At 33.8% G+C, this 22,663-nt stretch overlaps 1 protein-coding gene across 1 annotated transcript; it reads left to right on the top strand.

Annotated features, from left to right (window-relative positions):
- Positions 1-6,925: 6,925 nt before the first annotated feature.
- Positions 6,926-21,643, top strand: LOC136231130 (casein kinase II subunit alpha-2-like). The gene is made up of 10 exons (XM_066020415.1): positions 6,926-7,340; positions 7,729-7,858; positions 10,918-11,112; positions 13,635-13,792; positions 17,347-17,437; positions 17,846-17,911; positions 18,270-18,352; positions 18,432-18,495; positions 18,583-18,651; positions 21,283-21,643. The coding sequence occupies exons 1-10, from the start codon at positions 6,955-6,957 to the stop codon at positions 21,337-21,339; spliced, it is 1,299 nt and encodes a 432-aa protein (XP_065876487.1). The 5' UTR covers positions 6,926-6,954; the 3' UTR covers positions 21,340-21,643.
- Positions 21,644-22,663: the final 1,020 nt, after the last annotated feature.

Raw genomic sequence — 22,663 nt, 5'->3', positions numbered from 1 at the left:
GTGAATTGTACAAGGAAAAACCAAATATGATTTTTTTGTAATTTCTTCTAATAGTTATATGCATGTTCATCCAAAAAACCGACCAGATCTAAATCATTTGTAATTACATGAGCCCTTTTATGATATTTTAATATCAAATGACAAAATCACATTGAATGGATGATTTTTTTTGTAAATCCCAAGATTACGGGTCTTATACATGCGTTTGTACTAATTCAATGATAATATCATATTACACTTGTCATGCATAAAAATATGAGGGCATAGTAAGCATGCAAGATTTAATGAAAGATTTGTGTCTATGACTTCATCTTTCACAGTTTATTAGATTTATCATAATAACATGTAATGATATTCATAGCACTTTATAAGAGTGAGGGATCTCAATTTTCTTTAATTAAAAATGGAATAAGAAAGGGGAGGAAACTTATCTTTTTCATCATACAATTCCAGAATTAATGTAGAAAACTCTTTCCCACTAATATATGGAGAACTGTATCTTTGGATAGATTTGTTGTACTGATTGAGCCAAAGTTTGAGATTGTGATTTCTATTCTGTTGACTCCATTGTTTTGTTCTTTGTGAAACTCTATACAATCAAGATTTTGTGATCTTCTGTTTGTTAGAGATCCACGTTCACCGCACCAATTGATAACTTGTAGAAAAATCCTTGATCAGAGCACTTCCCTATGAGGCGCCGTTGGGATCGGCCGGGGACACTCCGATACCAAAGTCAGTAATATTTCTGAGAATAAACTGTAAGCACAAAAGTAGAGAATCGGTAAGTGTACCTTTGATCCTAGGAAGCTGGGGTATTTATATAGGTTTTTGTAACCTTCAGCATTAATGGGGAAGCAGGTGAAGAGTCGTGTCATTACTCGTCTTTAATTGCTATCAATTCTCCATTAATCCCCTTATTTAGCATTGAAACCCTCAGAGTTGAGGTATTCGAATAGTCAAGTCTTTATTCCCCTTTAATGGCTATTAATTGCCATTTAATTGTATTTATTCCCATTCATGGATGGTAATAAAGGCGCCTTTTCATATTCTTTGATCCGTCAAGGCGTATGTACGCTCTCCTTGAGAGCTATGGCGGGTCTCCGCTACTCGCTCTCATCGGGCGTATCTCGTTATGGCGTATCTCGCCATGGTCCATGTGGCGTGGCATAATGCTAGAGACTCCTTCATTTTCCTCATTATTTGCATATTCGCCCCTGCATTAATTATCATTAATTCCACATTAATCATGCATAAATATCTCTTTTAGAAGGAATAATGGTTTGCCATTATTTCTATTAATTTTCCCTTATTCAATAATAATTTGGGTTGTTATCAATTTGTGTAACACCCGTATCAAGAACCGTTTTATTTAATTAACATTTAACTATAATAGACAATTAAAACATCATTAAAACAAGCAGCTATTTTAAACACACTGATTTATTAATTGGTCAAAGCTTTACACCTCAAAACTTACAATAAGTCTATATTTTTAACTATAGACTGCAACGTAGTTTAACATACTGATCATTCTGACAGTTGCCGCCAGTCAATTATTACTTTTAACCTGAAAAGAAAACTGGTAGAGAGTGAGGTGAGATTGGGGGCTCAATAAGATAGCTAACTATATACTCAGTACAACCATACACACGTACAATTCTGTTTACATACATTTAATAATTAATAGGTGACCAAATATCAAAACACAGACTTTTATTATTTATTTATTAACATCTGTTTAAGGGTCCAGCTTGTCAAGAAGAGATATACCCAACGGTTCATTGGTCAATTCAAAATATCACAATCTCATCATAATCAACAGCACAAGATACCGCTCTCCGCCAGGTATCCCCGCACCACTCCGGTGCGTAGCAAAAACAGCACAAAGTATCTCCTGCATCCCGAGATACTCTGACACTAGCCTCAAAGACAAGTGCCTAGCAAATCATATCTCAACTCAACCATATATACCATCAACACGTACACGAATGAACCATTGAGTATATTTCATCAAGACAAGCTATTAATTATCCTCAATTTCTTTCTTTACCAAACACATCCAACATTCGTTTTCCTCAATAATAATTATTTCATGATATTTAATATCACCCTAATAATGTAGGCCACTAGGCACATTCATTAAGAAAGTAATAACAGTCACATAGTTTCAGCCATCGTCAATATTATCATCGATAACAAAAAGGCACAGACGTCATCGATTGGTTCATATTCACAAACTTAATACCTCAATCAACGAACCACACCAACTACCAATTTAACAATCAAGTACAAAAAACATCCAAACAAATATAACTAAACATATAATTAACCACTTACCTCTACTCCGAGAAGAACGCTAAATTACTAAGCGACGATGATCCATCTTCAAACCATATATGTACAATATCTAAGAGAATAAATTTTCTTTTTCTAGAATATCAATATGAGTTTTGCGGCTCCCCAAATAAGCTTTCATGATATTTTATATATATATATATATATATATATATATATATATATATATATATATATAGGGAGAAGTTTACCCTAATTGAAATTGATTTAAAAGAATTTGTTTGTTTTTTTTTCTATTTTTTTTCTTTTAATGATAAATATATATGCTGAACATTTTAAATATAATAAAACACAATTGCTTTGTATTTTTCGTGCATTAGTAAGGTATTAATGTGTCACTCTTTCAAAAAGAATACTAATTTATCACAAACACTTAGTATAGAATTTTCTTTCAAATATAAATATATGATATCAATATTTTTTTTATTGAAATAATAAATCTTAAATAATAATTTTAAAGATTTACACGTATGATTTTTTTCCAGGCGTTACAGTTTGTTTGGTCGATTATCTATATAGATAGGGAGTGGAAATAATAACTACAATCGAAAGTCTTTATTTGAGGAGCATGGGTCGGTTAAGGAAGATCTTCATGTGTCGACGTCCCTCGGACTTCTGGTTTAACAGAAATAATTTCGGCCAAAATCACTAAATCTACTTCAAATACCCTTAGGAGATACTTGATTAGATAACATCCCTAATTATATTTGAATGCATCAGACTCTATGAAAACCAAAGATAAGCCGTAACCTAGACCATGCAGCTACACTAACTAAAATATAACTAAAACAAAACAGAATTGTAAACTAAACTTAAGTTTTAAAACTAAAACGAATGAAAGTTCTAATGTAAACTATAATAGCATGAAAAGTATATCTAATTACATAGTAAAATTTCTATTTATAGAAATACAAGATCCCTATTGCATTATAAACCCTACAACGTCTCCATACTCTTCACAAAATATTTCTCTATTGCTATATATAAGTTAAAATTGGACAAGGAAAGTGTTGGAGAGTTTTTAGGCAGAGTTTCGTAGTTCTTCTAATTATGGAATCGATCACAGGTCATCGAGTAATTCTAATGTAGCTCTACGAGTAACTACTTAAGTCCGAGTTCTGCATATTTGACGTTATATTCCTTGGTTGACTTTGAATCAACAACTCGTCGAGAAGTTTCACCCAACTGGTCGAGTTACTTATTCCAGCTTGTAGGGCAACTATGAGCAGAATTTTCCAATTTCCTCATTTAAAGTCCCAAACTATCTCAAATTACTAAAACTCTAACCAAAATAAGAATAACACGAAAAGCACTCAGAATTAGGAAGAAATACATAAAAATGACTCGAAAACAATATAAAACTATCCTGTAAAATGATGATGACATTACTCCTCAACTCTTATCAATATTATATATTTTCTTAATTATCGATGAACCCTGTTCTTTTAGGGCTTGATTGGATGAGGGGTTTAAAGGGGTTAATAAGAGAAGAGTTAGTAAGGGTTGATAGAAACCCTTGTTTGGGAGGGGAAAGAGTTAGTAAGAGTTTTTACAAACTCATGTTTGGAACACAAAAAAAATTAGAAGGGTAAGAGCATCTCCAAGAGACTCTTAGTGCACTCCTTAAAAATAATATAAATAATTAACTCTTAGGTGCCGTTTGGTAAAACGTAATGACCTTCGTAATGGAATGACCATTACATTGAATGCTCATTACCATGTTTGGTTGCATTTTACAATTTCATTGTAATGGAATGAGAAAACCTTGAGTTAAATTTTGTTGAAGAAATCTTGTAATCCCCATTACATAGAAAAATGACTTGAATTCTCATTACATTGTCATCTAACCTCTCATTTCTCAAATCTCACGTCTAGGGGTGTGCATCGGTATAAAACCGAACCGAATCGAAAAAACTGAATACCGAAATGATCAAAATAATTCAAGCCGATACCGAACCGAATAATAGGTAAAACGGAATTAAAACCGAACCGAAATATGCGGTTCAGTTCGGTTTAAACCGAACAAACCGAATTAAGTTAAAAATAACAAATAACAAATAAAAAGCACTATATTTTCTCATTAAATTTACCTCAACAACAACAAAAATTGAAATATTTTCAAAATATATCTATATTGGATTATTATCTCAACAATAATAAAAAAAAACTAAACTTGTATAATATATATATATATATATATATATATATATATATATATATATATATATATATATATATATAAATGTAAAATATGTGTAATTCGGTGCGGTTCGGTTTTTTTACATTTTATGTCAAACCGAACCAAATACCGAAATACACTTAAAATTAAAACTGATGCCGAACCGAATTGTTAAAAAAACCGAATTCACTCGGTTCGGTATGCGATTTAAACCGACCCGATGTACACCCCTACTCACGTCTCAAAAAGTAGAAAAACATGAAAATTGAAAACGAAAAAAATGAAAAAAAAACGAAAAACCGAAAAAATGCGAAAAATGAAAAGAAAAACGAAAAACCGGAAAAAGAGAAAATAGAAAAACGGTGAAAAATGTTGCAAAATAAAAATTAAAAAAACGGTAAAAATTGTTGAAAATGGAAATTAAAAGAAACGAGAAAAAGCGAAAACTATATACTAATTTATTGATTTCGGTTAATTTAATTTTGTATTTGATTTCGATTCGATTTTTCACATTTTTCGTGCTTTTCACGCTTTTCATGTTTTTCGTTGATTTTAATTATGTAAATAAAATTTTATGGTTACATTTAATTAGGAAAATATAAGTATTGTAATGGTTATTACATTACATCATAATTGTCAACCAAACATGGTAATAGAATTACTATTCCATTTCATTCCATTACAACTTTGATTACATTACGACATTGATTACATTACATTGCATTACGGCATACCAAACGGACCCTTAGTGATTTAAGAGTGACTAAGACATATCATCTCCAACAATACTCCTTATATTCATTCCTTATTTATTATTTTATCATTAAAATTATTAATTGTTGTGATATTTACCAATAGTGAAAGGAGAGATAATCTTTAATAATAAATTATTAATAAACAATGAGTTAAGAGGCACTAAGAGCATCTCCAATAGAGGGTGCCCAAAAGAGTGCCAGCTGATACTTTTAAAGGGTGCCCACTATTGGAGTGATTGTGGGTGCCAAGGAAAGTTGCCAATTTTTGGCAACCTCTTGGCAACCTTGTTTAATTATTTTTTAATATACTCTCCTAGAAATAATAAAATCTGGAACATTTTATTTATAATAAAATAATAATTTGTAGGATTATAGTGACAACTTTTCAAGCAACCTTTATTAGAGCATTTTTTAAGTAAAAATTGCCAAAAATGATGTGGATGAAAGAGACAATAAAATACTATATTTTAGTAAGTTTTGGCACTCTTTTAGGCACCTCTATTGGAGATGCTCTAAGAGGTGGAGAGAGGCTCTCTATTAATAGAGAGGATGGAGAGACTCTTAGTGATTTGAGGAGCCACTAAGAGGCTGTTGGAGCTGAGCTGCTATTTACCGCAATATTTTTTCCATCTACCGCACTTTTTTGACAATTTTGCCCTTCTCATAATTTAAACTCAAAAAATCAAAACTCTTAAATCCTCTCTAGCTTTTTGGATTTTCAAAAAACTCGACCTAAAACGACATGCCGCCAAAGGCATGAGCGGGTAAAGGCTTCATGAATGCTCCCGTAAGGTTTTTTGTAAAAAAATTACTCCGAAATCACGGGTTCCGCCTCCGAAACGGAGGCGGAATCCGTATGAATTTAGCCTAAACGGACGGGACGTGCCGTTTCCACCACGGGTGGAATGGACGAACTGCCCGTTCCACCCGTGGTGGAAATGGCACACGCCGTTCCACCGTACGGTGGAACGAACGGCATGCTCGTTCCACCGTACGGTGGAACGGGAGCGCCATTCGTTCCACCGTACGGTGGAACGGTGCGCGCTGCCCGTTTAGGCCAAATCCATTTTAAAAAAAATTCAAAAAGAGAGAAAAAAAAAGTTTTGGTTTTTGAGAAAAAATTATGAAAAGGGCATAAATGTCAAAACGAGTGCGGTAGGTGGAAAAAATATTACGGTAAATAGCATTACCCTTTTTTATTCTCACTCCTCAAATTTTAACTTAAGAGCCAACTTAGGAGGCTGTTGGAGATGCTCTAAGGGTAATGAAGGGTTTTGAAGGTTTTTTTTAAAAAATTCCATTCAATTTTCAATCCACCAATTCGGTGGGTTTTGAAGGGTTAGAAATTACCATTTCTTCCCCTTTTTTATATTTTCCTACCGTTCTCTACCATTCATTTATTTACCATTTTTTACCTTTCATCCAATCAAGCCCTTACGATTTTTTTTGTTTTTGTTATGGTTAAAGGCATATCAAATAACGACATCGTACTTATTTTAAACACATCGTTTCCCTGACTAATTTAATTTGAACGGGAATAATTTGAAAAAAAAGAAAAAGAAAAGAAACAGCAAAAAAAAAAAAAAAAAAAAAGTTGGAAAGAAAGCGATTCCGGTTGTGGCTTAACTTAAAACAAACAACTTTTTCCCCTAATTTAACGATTTGATGGCCATACGGCCTCTGCTACAGAAATTCGCAATCTCCCACCACCACCCTTACATTCACAAAACTCTCTTTTCTCTCTTCTTCATCTCCTCAAACAAGCTTCTCTCCCCCTCCCCTCTCTTCCCTCCGCTTTCCTCCTCAATTTTCCTCCGCCGATTGGCTTCCAGTGCTTCTGTATCTCACCAGAGGCATCAGCAGGAGGGCCAACCATCTGTACGCCTCTATAGCTTGAAGCCTTTGACTCCTTCGACCGACACGCTGGCGCAGAAGATCGGCAAATCTATTCGGCGACCTGGCGCCTCATCCAAAGCTAGGGTTTATGCCGACATCAATGTCATCCGGCCCAAGGAGTATTGGGATTACGAGTCACTTACTGTTCAATGGGGGTAATTATCTTTCCCCCCCTTTTTTTTCTTAGTTCGTTGATTTGCAATAGGTTCTCTCAACTTTTTGTTTGATTGGCTAGACACCCCATTGAATCAACCCTAATTTCGGTAGATGGAGAATGATTTCTGGTTAATTCTGAGGATATTTAAGTTATGCTGGAAATTCGTGTAGTACATATATGATAGACCACCACTGCAACCTGTTTGATAGCTATAAATGCTTGGTTGCGCGGAGATCACCTCTTTTCCATTGTCACAAGCTATAAAAGTTATTATACATATATATCTTTTAGAATTTCTCTACCAATTCTCCTTTCTGTTTATTTACGTACTCATTTTACTATTTGGTTACTTAGTATTTTATGTTGTTTATTGACTGTGTTTTCAGGGAGCAGGATGATTATGAGGTGGTGAGGAAGGTGGGGAGGGGCAAATATAGTGAGGTTTTTGAAGGCGTCCATTGTACAGATAATGAGAAATGCGTCATTAAGATTCTTAAACCTGTGAAGAAGAAGAAGGTGAATCATATTCAATGGCACAACCCATTTTTTTAAAAATTATTTTAAGCAAGTGAACGTTTACACTGTGCCGCATATGCTGTTTAGTTGTTATAGCTTCATTTTGAATCAAATAGAATGAAGGAGGGACCATCTTACATGAAATTTAAACAGTTTTGAGCAAGCAATTAAAGTTAGTGTTGTTATACTTTGCTAAACTTCATTATTGCTTAACTGATGAAGAATGAAGATAGTTTTGGTTTGCTTCTTGTTTGTGCTGTTATTAGTAATTGATAGTTGGACTCGTTGTAGCATACCCAAATTGTGCTCTTTAATATGTCATGTTGGTTAATTCACAAGTTTGAGAAGCAAAATATGAAAAACTTCTCAATTAATAGTTTGTTTTATATGATCACTTCGGTCTGAAGTTTTATTTATTTAATATTGAAGTTTGAGTCGATTTATGCAATTGCTTGTCATTGTAGCATTTTACCCTGAATGACATTTAGCATACTCAATATTAGAACAAGGTAAAATGTTCATTCTTTATGCAAGGCTTTTATGTCTTTTAAGAATGATTTTATGACCCCGTTTTTTTTTTTTGCTCATATCCTAATGTTAAGTAAATAGATATGTTATGAAAGAACTTTCATGATTTTTTTTTCATGGGTACTGTTTCTATGAAATGTTTCAATAGATCAACAGAATAGTTAAATATTTTTGAAAGATATTGCAATGTTTTTTAGATAATAAGAGATTGCAGTTCTGCTTTTGAAGGGTTTCATTTTTGTCAAATTTTATTCTTCATATGCACACACTTGAGCATTCCGTTAAACAACAATCATAGTTGTGAAAGGCACAAGGGGTCCTGGAGCTTAAGCGCGAGGCTCAGGCGCCTGCCCGAGCGACACAAGGCGCATCAAAACAAAATAACATATAAAATTATAAATATAAATAACAGCACTTACCATGTCTAAAATGACACAAATAGTTAAATAACAACAATTTTAATCATAAACTGCATGAAATAAATTCTTATTAACTACTCAGACAGAATTATAATTCATAATAAAATTTAAATCTAAACTAAAGACCAAAGTTCAACTTCAACTGAACACTAAGTTATTTGCAAACAGAATAATAGCTACTTTTCCTCAAGCAAGACTAGTAAACTCTTTAGTCTTTATAGTCCATATTCATCATCAAAGTCACCATCATCACTATCATCTCCTCCATCATCATATTCTACCTCAAGGTTATCAATCTCATCATCATCTTCATCTTTTTCTTCTTTTTCTAATTTAATCTGAGCTCTTAATCCTGAAGTTTTCCAATGGCTGTGATTAGAAGCTGAAAAATCCCTAGAAATCCTCAAACCCTAAAAAATCCTCAAACCCCTACAACAGTGCCTAGGCGCACTAAGGCACGTGCCTGGCTGACATTGCCCGCCTGGCGCTAACCTCTGTGCCTTGAGTCAGGCGTGCCTTTAACAACTATGACAACAATAGATGCAAGAACACAATATAAACAGGGGAAGTAGAAAAAGAGAGGGTTGGAACGGAAAAAAAAGTCATATATGTATCATTCTGAGCAATATGCATTAACTAGAGTCTAGGCCTAATTTGCAAGTGAAATTTGATATTTTTAGCACTCAATAGTTTACACTTAAGTTGTAAAGATACTTAATTAATTTTTAGGATTCTGAAGTGCATATGCATGCATCAGTTCAGTTCCACCAAAGGTTTTTGTCTGATAATACTTGATCCATATAAGTGGAATGCGTAGAAACAAGTTTCGACTGAAATGCCATTACCTGTACCCAGTACATCTTTTAGAGTTTTACAATTCTCTGTTCAAATCATACAATTGAACTTAATTTCGTAGACATAAATTCAAATCTATACAGTGAATTGCACAGGTGTTTAAATCATGAATGAATTGTTGAGCAATTCAATAGAACTAGGTGAATCAGTATGAATCAAACGATTATTTTCTTGTTGTGGCTACATGACATATAATGATATAACTTTAGAGGTTACAGATTGACTACTTTGTGATGAAAAGAGTTTCTAAACCGTCCTTTAGAAATTGTTTTTCTTTCTATCACACTTTTCACTTTCTTAAGATAAAAAAATCTCTGCCACTAGCTACTGTTCTCAACTTGCGACTTCTAATATACCTACCAATTTTGGCCTATCAATTTCACCTGTTGCCTCTTTTACCTTTATTTTATTGTTTCATATATTTTAAGTGGACAATTTATTGAAATTTAAAATTGCATATTAGGTGCTACTAGTTTCCACGAGACTGAACTTTTTTGGCTTGGTTATGGAGGATGGAATGAAAATATATATTCTTCTTACTAATAACTTGAAGGTCATTTTAAGGATTTTGAGGTTATGCTAATTATCTTTTTTTTTTCCAACTCCAGTTATGCACATTCTAACGTGTGCTTATGTTCATTAGTTGATAATTTATGATTGATTTTAGTCGAATGTATTTGAGGTGCGCTAGGGACTGATATGCTAGTGTTTTACCTACACACTTTCCATCACATTTTACAGGTTTTGGAAGATATTTTGCAAATGCTTATTGATACTTTAACCTCTTTTTACTTTACTATGCTTGCCTTGAATCTTATCTTTTCTAATTTGGGAGCTTGGATGTCTGAAGTTGTTCTCCAGCATTTGTCTGCAGCTTTTATTTATATTAATTATCTAGTTTTTTACAGGATTCACTTTCCATTGTTAGTACTTTGTGTTTATATGTAAAGAGATCCAAATCAGTCAATATTTCATCAGTGTACTGTTGTAAGCATTGCCTATATGTGTGTATTTATGTATGTACAAAACCAATAAAATTGATTTCATTAACCTGTTATCTTCCTAATTGTTCTGGATGCAAATTAAAAGGGAGATAAAAACTGCAAAGTCTCTCTCTCTCTCTCTCTCTCCATATATATATATTACACCAATAACATTGATTTCATAAACCTGTTATCTTCCTAATACTCTAACTTAGCTGTTTAGATCTGTAGTATTACCTTGTAGTGGCTAACTTTGAGATATCTCTAAATGCAGATCAAAAGGGAGATTAAGATACTGCAAAATCTATGTGGAGGGCCCAACATCGTGAAGTTGCTCGATATTGTTAGAGATCAGCAATCAAAAACCCCGAGTCTCATTTTTGAATATGTGAATAATACTGATTTTAAAGTGCTTTATCCAACACTCTCAGACTATGACATTCGATATTATATCTACGAACTTCTGAAGGTTAGCACTTCAAATATTTGTGTGTGGGGAATTTGATATTACATGTTTTGCGTTCCTTAATTGACAAGACAAGTTTGTTCCTTATATAGATAAAGAAGAAAAAGAAAGAAAGAGGAGGAATAGGTTTACATTGATTTACAGAATGCTATGTAACTCTTCTTCTTTTCACTGGGTTTTAGATATGGAAGTTATTATATTGTATGCTTTTGAACATATAGATTTGAATTTTAAAATTTTATAAGTTTTATCTTGCACATTAGGAGCTAAAAGACTGAAATATTCTGGATGTTCATTTGCTTACATGTGGATCAATGAATGCAAAAGTTTTTTGACACAATTTTTAAACTTAAAATATAGAAACTTCATGATTTATTTAGTGGTACTTTAGTTCTAGGAAACTAGGTATGTATTTCTGCAGGATGTTCTTTTTGATGAATTCCCTTTTCAAATAAACATCTGAAAATGTGATAGTTTTTTCATGTTTGGTGTTAAATTTGGCTGCTTAGTGGTTATGTTGATACTATCTCTGATTTGAATATCTTAAATACTTCTGCTGGCTGGCCTTTATTTTTGAATCACATTGGATTGAAGATGTAAGCCTCTTGGGGATTTGGTTCTTAAACGTTGGGTGAGAAGTTGGTAATACTGGTGGCTTCAGTTTGAACTTAATTGTTCTGATGGTTCACTTTCAGTGACACTTTCCGGTGAATGCTTTTGTTGCTGCAAGCATCTTAGCATTGTCAGTGCACTGAGATAAATTTGGCTTCTTCTACCTTTCAAAAGACATAAAATGTGTGTTTATTTATGAAGATAAAACTTGCACATATGCCATGCGTTTGTGTTAACTTTGATATCATCTATTTGGGTGGTTTCAAAATTTTCACACTGAATATTTCTCTTACCTAGTTTCTTTTACTATGATTGATCTTTCTGTTTTTAATTATTTTAGATTTTGACTAGAGATTTTCACATATTTGTTTTGGATGTTTCATTTCATCATTTCTCTCCCAAGTAGCACCTCTAACTTGATTTATGATATGATTATTTGGGATATGATAAAAAAATGTTTTCGTTAGAATTTTTTGATAGATACTACATATTAGGCTCTACCTTGTCCCTTCCCTTCTCTCAACCTCATAACTTAGAACTCCTATTCTATCTAGTTACCCTGGTGAATTCTTGTAAATGGCGTTATTGGATATACAATTCTTTTTAGGTTTGGAGGATTTTGGTTTGGATATGATCTTTGCTAGTCACTAGTTATTGCTAATATCTGGGGAAATGCTGTAGTTTCTTTAGATTGTTGTGAACCTCTTAGGTGGGAAATTATGACAGCTTAAGCCCAACCAATTTACTTTCAAGCTTAAACAACCTTGTCTAGAATGGTTATATGACATTGAGATTTAAACTAATTACTCAAACCACCTTGACCAATCTAATTTATCTTACATTATTTCCCTTTGGTATCATGCATCTTTATTGTGACTGATCTTCCTCCAAATCAACCCTTGCGTTTGTGATTTGTTGATGCCTCGTGCGGCTCCTTGTTGTCACATGCTCTTGTGCAATCCCATCAGCAATTCTTTGTTTATGGGTGCACCGACTCCACAGCTCTATTTCAAGGTGGTTTCATTACCAATGGGAATAGCCAAAAGGCAGTTCACCTTGAAAAATCAGTTGGCCTAAAATGGTCAATCCAAGTTATTCTTGTGATCGAAACTTTTTTCATTTCTGTTCTCAACATTTGTGGATTCTACATGTTTAGGGATTGTAACCTTCTCTTTTATGGATTCCTTGTAGAGCATAATTCCTGTTGTTCAGTTCCTGAATATCGTTTACATTGTAAGCCTCCTCTTTCTAACCTATTTATAGTTTATTGAGAAACTGAAGAAGTTATTAAAAAGAACAGGAGAGCTGAAAGAATGACCCGCAGTCCCGAGTTTGTAGTTTCCTGCTAGAAAATAATCCCAGCATGAAAAGCTGGAGTAATTGACATATACAATTCTGCGCTATGACTAACAGCTGCTAGTTTTGTCCAGGATCCTAATAGGACTAGGTTGGACCAAAATAAACATAATTTAACATCTAAGTAAAATATCCTAAAAGTAGAGAGTTGCTATAGTAAGACTTGAATAGTAACATAATGTCTGCGTTAAACTAACTTTTGATGCATTTACATCATTTCATCAGTTATTTGGCTCTCCGTTTCAATATTAGCATTATGGGAGCATTTTGCAATTTTTCCACGTTTTGTTTCTATGGTCCTATAACTTATAGTTCTTTACCATGTTCTTTTGCAAAAAATCTCATCTGTCTGTTTTTTGATCTGTTTCACCTTAAATGTGCATTTTTTTCTTCATATTTTAAGTATTGTTACGGTGTACTTTTCAATCTATTTGAGATAAAATTTGCTTTGTTATTTATTTATATCTGACTATTTGGATTACTTATTTTTATTATGCTTTAAATCGTTATTTTGTTTTTACATAATCTTCATATATTATTATGGATCCTTCATGTAGGCATTAGATTATTGCCACTCACAAGGTATCATGCATCGCGATGTGAAACCACATAATGTCATGATTGATCATGAGCAGAGGAAACTTCGACTTATAGACTGGGGACTAGCAGAGTTTTATCATCCGGGGAAGGAGTATAATGTTCGTGTTGCTTCAAGGTATGTTCCCTTAAATATATTTTAGTACCCAAGCCACCATGTATATTCTAACTCCAATGCTTGATTGGTTTGATTATATCATGAATTCTTTTGTTCGTTAAAAAAACTCATCCTTGACAAGATTTATAGATTCAACAAATCACCTATGGTCTCTGTCAACATTTTTTTTTTTTACTGAAGATCAACTAATTTATGTGTATATATATGATTTCAAGTGTTTAATATTAAACATCATACATTGTTTTATATTTCAGTTATTTTACATGCAATATTGCAAACAAATAATGTAGAATTCAAAACGAGTTCGTTCCCATGGATACTAAATATACAAGTACTAAATCTTTCAAATTCTTTGTTATGTAGACTAATAGTAAAAGAAGATTTGATGATTTAAACTAAATTAATTAAGACTAAATTTGCAATAGACACTTAGATTTTGTGATAAACAATTGATTTTAAGGTGACTAGGGCGTCCAGTTTCACGTAGCCAATTCATGCAATTAATCTAATTATGCAATGTAAGTTATTTTCTTCTCCTAGAGATGGTGATTTTCCCTTCTCTATTTACTTAAATCTGTTCAATCTAAGCAACTAGATTAAGAAGCACTAGTCTCTTTGGAGAACTTTGGTAAAACCAAATAACTATCATAATAATGGTCCAATTAGGTTAAGTTATGTACATCGATTAATGATCACTGTTGATTAAATAACCAAAATCAATATTGAAGATGGTCACAAGCAATAAGCATTAAGAACACTGAACTTAATCTCATGAGTATAAGAGCATCTCCAATGCTTCATACCCACAACCACTCAATATACATGCCACATCATCATTGTAAGATCCATTTAATAAGTCTAATTGTATTAAACTATTCACTTCAATGGTTAAACTCTATAGCCACTCAATCATAAGAGATCCACCAATTAATTAAACTCTGTATCATATTATTTTAAAATTTAAAAATATGTGCATAAAGATAGTCTGAAGCCTTAATCAACTACTCAATATCTATTGAGTGGTTGATAATTGTTTAATATATTAAACTCACTCCAATAGGAGAGAGTTTAATAGAGGGGTATAATAAGTGGTTCATTATACCCCATTGGAGATGCTCTAAGAGAAATTTTAAATTGCATAAAGAAATATTTACATAGTTAAGCTAAGGTACACTATAGCCCTAGCTATAATGAATTAGTTCATGGTCAAAATAAAACAAACAATAGAAATAGATGGAATCATGTTCATCATCAAAGATACAAAAATAAGAGAAAACTAGAAGAAAGAACCGAACAATTAAGACGATTGATGAGTGAGTGGCACTTTTGTCCTTTGCAAAGTTTCTCTTTCCTTGCAGAATTTCAGCGTATTCTAAGTGAAAATTATATGTCCCTTTTCCGCGATTACCTCTATATATGGGGGAAGAAATAGAATAAAGCTTTACCACGGATTCCAAATAAGAGTAGAACTAGTTTTCGGCCCGTGCGATGCACGGATTCATCTTGGCATATAAATATTTAAAAATTTTGTAATTTAATAATTAAAATTAATGACATACATGTGTTATCTAAATTAAATTTTATTAATTTATTTTTGCATTTACTTTAAATAATCCTTTTGTAGATAAATATAATAATGTAATTAAAATTAATATATTATATTATATTTTTTATCAGGAAAAAAGGAGAAAGTGACACCTCAGCTCCATCGTTAATGTTTTATATTATATATAAAATATAGATATGTAGAGAATTAGAGAGATTTTAGGAGTGAATTTAGGGATTAATCTAAATTTTGTAGAACTCTTAAATATAATACGAATAAAATAATATTTTTACAGATAAATATAATAATATAATAATTAACATATTATATTATATTTTTTATCACCAAAAAAATGAATAAGTGACATCTCAGCTCCATCGTTACTGTTTTGTACTATATATATATATGTGTGTGCAGAGAATTGGAGAGATCTTAGGGATTAATTTAAATTTTGTAGAACTCTTAGATATAATACGAATAAAATAATATTTTTATAGATAAATATAATAATATAATTAAAATTAATATATTATATTATATTTTTTTATTAGGAAGTGACATCTCAACTCCATCTTTACTGTTATATATATATATATATATATATAGATAGATAGATATGCTGAGAATTAGAGAGATTTTAGGAGTGAACTTAGAGATTAATCTAAATTCTGTAGAACTCTTAGATATAACGAATAAGATAATATTTTATAGATAAATATAATAATATAATTAAAATTTTTGCTTTTTCTACCCCTCCTTCTTTTGCTTATATGGCTGAATTGAGAGCCGCTATTTTCGCAATTGAACTTGCTTGGGAGAAAAATTGGCATCAGCTTTGGGTTGGGTTGAGTCAGACTCCATGTGAACATTCTTTTTACTCACATCTTTAGGGAAGGTAATAGAGTTGCTGATGCGTTGGCAAAATTTGGAGTCTCTTCCTCCGTGATCAATTGGTGGCCTTCAGCTCCTGCTTTTTGCCACAGGTTTATCAATGATGACATTTGTAATATTTCTCATTTGCGTTTTTCTTGACCTTTCCTAAACTTTTCTCCTTCCCCCTTCTTCTTGTTTGTTCTCATTCCTCTTCTCTTGTTCAAACACTCTCTTTTTTCTTTTATTTATATATTTCGGGTTTGACAGTTCTTGGGCCATGGGTGCTCACCCCGCTTAAGTTCTGTCTCGTCCCAATTTCTATCAAAAAATATTATATTATATTAAAAAAAAGGAGGAAGTGACATCTCAGCTCCGTCGTTACTGTTTTATATTATATATATATAAAGAAATATGCAGAGAATTAGAGAGATTTTAGGAGTGAATTTAGGGATTAATCTAAATTCTGTAGAACTCTTATATATAATATGAACAAAATAATATTTTTATAGATAAATATAATAATATAATTAAAATTAATATATTATATTATATTTTTTTATCAGTAAAATGGAAGGAAGTGACACCTCAGCTCCATCATTACTGTTTTATATTATATATAGATATGCAGAGAATTAGAGAGATTTTAGGAGTGAAATTCCAGTCAAATTGGACAAAAGAAAGCAATCAATTTGTTGCGACTCAGGCATTAACTTGCAGAGTTGGGGGTTGAGTCAGATTGGATTTTGTCTTGCATGCTGCATCTCCACGAGTTGGATCGCGACTCAGCGAGTTGGCTCACTTTTTGGCCTTTTGAAGCCTCTTAATCTTTTCTTCACTTCTAGGAACAATGGGACTTCTAATTGAGGATAAAAAACACTCCAAAATTTAGCTAAAAAGACAAGAATCCATCTATAAAGCTAAAGCCTTGAAAATTAAAATTAAAGCAAACATTTCTAACTAATTTAATGCATGTAGCATGAAAATAAACAAAAAATAAGAAGTAAAAATGTATGAAATATGGCCTAACAGCATGCTTTGCAGTACTCTGTTTACTGCCATTGCCAGTCATGAAAAACTTGTGCTTTTATATATATGTAATTTCTGATTTTGTTTTTTTTTTCTTCATGATGAACAGATACTTTAAAGGCCCTGAACTTCTTGTTGATTTGCAAGATTATGATTATTCCTTAGACTTGTGGAGCCTTGGTTGTATGTTTGCTGGAATGGTGAGGTTTCCCCTTTCTTCTTTTCCCTCCACTCCCTGACTTCTTAGTTCCCTTTCTTCTGTAGGTCAGACTGTTGTCGCATCATTAGGGGTTCCTGTTTACTACTTTTCTTTTTTTATTGATTTTCCTTGTAAAGTTTTGTCTGAAGATGCAAGTTGGGCTTGACTCTTTATCACGTTCAAATTATTTAGTTTTCTTACTGACAGCTGACTTCTTAGTGGAAAGTCTATGGCAGTTAATTTTTTTTATATTACCTTCTCAGATTTGTGTTCTTATGAGTTTTTATTGAATGGATCTTGATTTACTTGCATGCTCATCCATTGGTGTATCTCATTGGTAGAAATTCTATATAATGCTGAAGTGTTTAATGCTTTCATTTTGTCTTATGATTAAGCTTTGTCTTAACAGATATTCCGTAAGGAGCCATTCTTCTATGGGCATGATAACTATGATCAGTTAGTCAAAATAGCCAAGGTATGTAGGATGCGTATACAAAATTTTAATAGCAAAGTGTACATCCAGTATGTAATTGTTCTTTTTGGAACTGCCTCCTTGCTGATATTTGTGAGGGAGTCCCATAAATATGCTTCTTTGTGTTTACTGAACGAGTTGAAATTGAAATTGTTGCAAGGCAATTTCTGTTTGCTATCCTGCTTGTTGGTGTTCCGATAGACTCAATTTAGCATGATTGCATTCCCTGTGAATTTGTTTATTGCCTTTGTTTTGACTTCTATATTAGATTCTAACAATTGAATGCCAAGCTTATTGGTTTTGAGAAATGTTAATATGAACACATGATAGGACTCCAATTTTTTGTATCTTTGTATAACAGGTCCTTGGTACAGACGAATTAAATGCTTATTTGAACAAGTACCGGATAGAGTTAGACCCACATCTTGCAGCCCTAGTTGGCAGGTAATTCTGTTATGCTAAATCAAAACATTTTTGTTACCAGCGAGTTCTCTCAGCTGAGAATAATCTCTTCTTGACACAGGCATAGCCGGAAACCATGGACTAAGTTTATCAATATGGATAATCAACATTTGGCAGTCCCTGAGGTATAAATCACTACTAATTTGTTTGCACTTCTATGTTTTATTTGCTTTGAATTCGATTCAATCCACTCAGTATTTTCTTTGTTGAAGGCTGTTGACTTCCTTGACAAGTTGCTGCGATATGATCATCAAGATAGGCCTACTGCAAAAGAAGCTATGGTAAATCTCATGTCCATATGATGCACTTGCTGTTAGTAGTTCCATTCCTACTGGAGTGCAATTTTATTTCCCATCACCCTTATATGCTGGTCCAGATAGATATAAAAGGATCAGTAGCAGATTACTTTACCTTGGTTTCACCAGACTAGACATCTCCTTCATCACTCAACAACTCAATCAGTTCCTCGATGCTCCTACTGATTTGCATATGGATGTGGCTTTCGTGTCTTGAAATATTTGAAGGACACTGTCAGTGGTGGAACCAAAAGGGGAAGGGGGACATCCGCCCCCTTGCCGGCGACAAGCACATGCTCCCCCTTGGTTGAAGTTTGACCAGCATCATGCTTGTCTAAAGTTTAAAGAACCTAGAACCATAGTTATTAAAGGCGCAAGGCGCAACTTAAGGTGCGCGCCCGAGCGACTTGAGGCGCACCAAAAAAAAAAAAAATCATAAATTCCTAATACTAGTCACAAATAATCACAAATAGTCAAATACCAACAATAAAACAATAAAATGCACGAGTTAAGTTCTAGTTAACTACTAAGGCATAATCTAAAACTCATAATTCCGACTTAAAAGTTAGAAAACAACTAATCTTTAACTTCCTAGTCTTCCTTCCTAATCTTCATCAGAACCATAATCATCATCATCATCATATGCTTCTTGAATAAGGTTTTCAATCTCATCATCATTGTCACCTTCCTCATCAATGTACTCATCATCTACAAAGTCGGGTTCATCATCTATAAGATGCATTTTACCCTTATCTTTCGCCTTAGCCTTAGACCTAACACTTGAACTAGATGCTTTTGCAACATTTTTTACTACTACTCTAGTTTGATAAGCACTTTCATCGGCTCCAATAGCCCGTACTAACAATCCCTCATTTGGGTGTACTAGATCATCATCATCCGACTCCCCTCCATCCAATCTACCCATCAACATACCTGATAGATGGAAGATGGAAGCACCGTTGATGGAGGAGGAGAGCAAAATGTCTGCTGCTGCTGCTGCTGCGATATGTGTAGTAAAAGTCTGTCTGCTTTTCTTTTCTTTTCTGAACTTAGAAAACCCTAAAATACCCTCAAAACCCTAAAATACCCTCAACTCAACCCTAAAATACCCTAAGGTAGCTGAGGGGCGCGCCTAGCGCCTGGCTTGAGGCGCACAAAGGCGCACCAGGTCGCGCGCCTGACTGACCGCGCCCGCCTTTAGGCTCCAGAGGCACTAAGGCTAGAGCCTTAGCCGAGGCACGCCTTTAATAACTATGCCTAGAGAGCAAAATGTCTGCTGCTGCTGCTGCTGCGATATGTGTAGTAAAAGTCTGTCTGGTTCTTTTCTTTTCTGAACTTAGAAAACCCTAAAATACCCTCAACTCAACCCTAAAATACCCTAAGGTAGCTGAGGGGTGTGCCTAGCGCCTGGCTTGAGGCGCACAAAGGCGCACCAAGTCGCGTGCCTGACTGACCGCGCCCGCCTTTGGGCTCCAGAGGCGCTAAGGCTAGAGCCTTAGCCGAGGCGCGCCTTTAATAACTATGCCTAGAGAGCAACATGTCTGCTGCTGCTGCTGCTGCTGCTGCTGCTGGGATATGTGTAGTAAAAGTCTGTCTGCTTTTCTTTTCTTTTCTGAACTTAGAAAACCCTAAAATACCCTCAACTCAACCCTAAAATACCCTAAGGTAGCTGAGGGGCGCGCCTAGCGCCTGGCTTGAGGCGCACAAAGGTGCACCAAGGCGCACGCCTGACTGACCGCGCCTGCCTTTGGGCTCCAGAGGCGCTAAGGCTAGAGCCTTAGCCGAGGCGCGCCTTTAATAACTATGCCTAGAACTTATAATAAGAGGCTAGTCATGATCCTTCTTGGATTACAGCTACGCAAATTGAAATGTAAGCTTTGGAAGCAAATCAAACTTGGGTTCTTACATATTTACTAGCTGGAAAGAAACCAATTTCTTCCAAATGGGTCTTTCATGTGAAACATGAGGTTAATGGTATAGTCGTGAGGTGCAAGGCCAATTGGTTGGTAGAGGTTGCAACCAGTAGTCTGGTATTTGATTACACAAAAAATTGTTCTCCTGTTACTAGAACAGTGACCGTCTTTCTAGCTATAGTTGCTGCCAAAGATTGGTCCATCCACCAAGTTGACATCAATAATGCCCTACTTCATGGCTATGTAGATGAGGAAATCTACTTATAACCACCTGTAGATATGCAAAAGCACAGAAATCTACTTAAATATTTCTAATGTTCCTTGATCAATATGTATCATATGCGTTACCGCAGGTAAAAATTATACTTATTGCAGTTCAAGCCGATATGCACTTAAGAGGGGTCAATCTTTTGAAGTAGAGGCTTTTGTGTCTATGGTTTCTGTTTCTATCTTAGGCATTATTGAGATGTAAATACCGTCTCAATTAATGTTGTGTAATTAGACTTGAAACATCAAGATAAGGGATGAAGTGATTTGTCTCTGTAGAGTGAAGGAAGGACCAACCACTCAAGTAATCTATTCTGGGAATTGCATGTGCCTAAGAATGTGTTTGTTCAAATAATTCTCCCAAGTCTAGCAAATACTGCCCATAACTCTTATTTTGTCTTGTTTGCCAACTCACATGACCCTTTTTTTGACACAGGCCCATCCTTATTTCTATCCAATTAGAAATGCAGAAAGCAGCAGGATTCGTACGTAGTAGTAGTAGTTGCAGTTGCGAATTGCAGGATGCTGTCAAGATGCAGCATCTTTCTGTGGTCTTCCTTGTATTCTGACTGAATCATGATTAGGTGGTGAGCTTGCATTGCATCCATGGAACTCTTCACATTTCTGTTCTAAAGCAGTTAATGCTAAATTGAGGTTTTCTTTTATTTTAAGATTGTAGTATCACTGCCCTGTTGAGTTTGCGTATGTTTTTTGATTGCAAACGAAATATAACTACCGTTTGATCTTCTGTTCGGATTCAGGAAAGGCTACCTATTATATGTTTGATTTGATTTTCATCTCTGGAGTTAAGCTAAATTCTGTTGGTTGAACTTTTATCATTTGTTGGTAGATGAATGACCGGATGTATTTTAAATAAGCAGTACCGATGGCACAACTGTTTAACCAAAGTTATTTGTAAATCGCCTCATCTGGTATCATTTTTCATTTGGAATGCCTTTTTATTTATTTTTTATATCAAAGGATTTATTTAATCATTTACCTTAAAATTGTAATATTTTTTTCGGGGCCAATATGACATGTGCATTAACTGCCTTTTAAAACAAAGGGCACAACAGGCTTAAATTTAAAATAAGGAGCAGTTAACTAGAAATGAGAATTTACTGAAGTTAGGAGGTAATGAAAATGTTTTGCCCAATCTTCTTAACTAAATTGGAATAGTTTTTGAAATACGAACTAGCTGTTCAAATGAAATTTGATTGAAATTAATGATTGATATTTTCTGGTTTGATTCCCTGTATTGGGGATGACATACTGTGCAGTTCTCTACCTTTTTCTTTGTACATACTGAAATTTATTGCTATTGGAGCTGAACATTTTATGAATTTTGATAGGGTAAAAGAAGTCTTTACTTGACTATTTTATTGGAATTAGAATAAATGTGAAAATCAAAGAAAGAAGGGGGACTTTTTGAGCCATGGTTATATATGTGGAATTTGGATATAATATTGGAACAAGTTGCTGTATTTATAAAGAAAGAATAATTGAATTGGTAATACCAAGGAGAAATATAGAGATAAAGGTGGGAGGGTGTGAATTATGGAGTGATTGCTTGTATTGTGAGTGACAAGGATGTGATGAATTGGCAGAGGTATGGATAAGAAATCCAGACCTTATCGTTAGACATAAAAATTAAAAATGAAAATAAATACGTAAAAAAGCATTGATGTGGCAAAGAACATTAATTAGGAATTTTGGACAGATAGAGAGAGAGAGAGAGAGGCACACAGGTCGAAGAAAGAAAGGATTACCTTAAAATGTGCAGCTTTGGTATTGGTTAGCACACGTTATATTGTCTT

Source organism: Euphorbia lathyris, chromosome 5 (genome assembly GCF_963576675.1).
Source record: "Euphorbia lathyris chromosome 5, ddEupLath1.1, whole genome shotgun sequence".
Lineage (NCBI taxonomy): Eukaryota > Viridiplantae > Streptophyta > Magnoliopsida > Malpighiales > Euphorbiaceae > Euphorbia > Euphorbia lathyris.
Note: the sequence above shows the minus strand (reverse complement) of the source record. Positions and strands in the feature narration are given on the sequence as shown.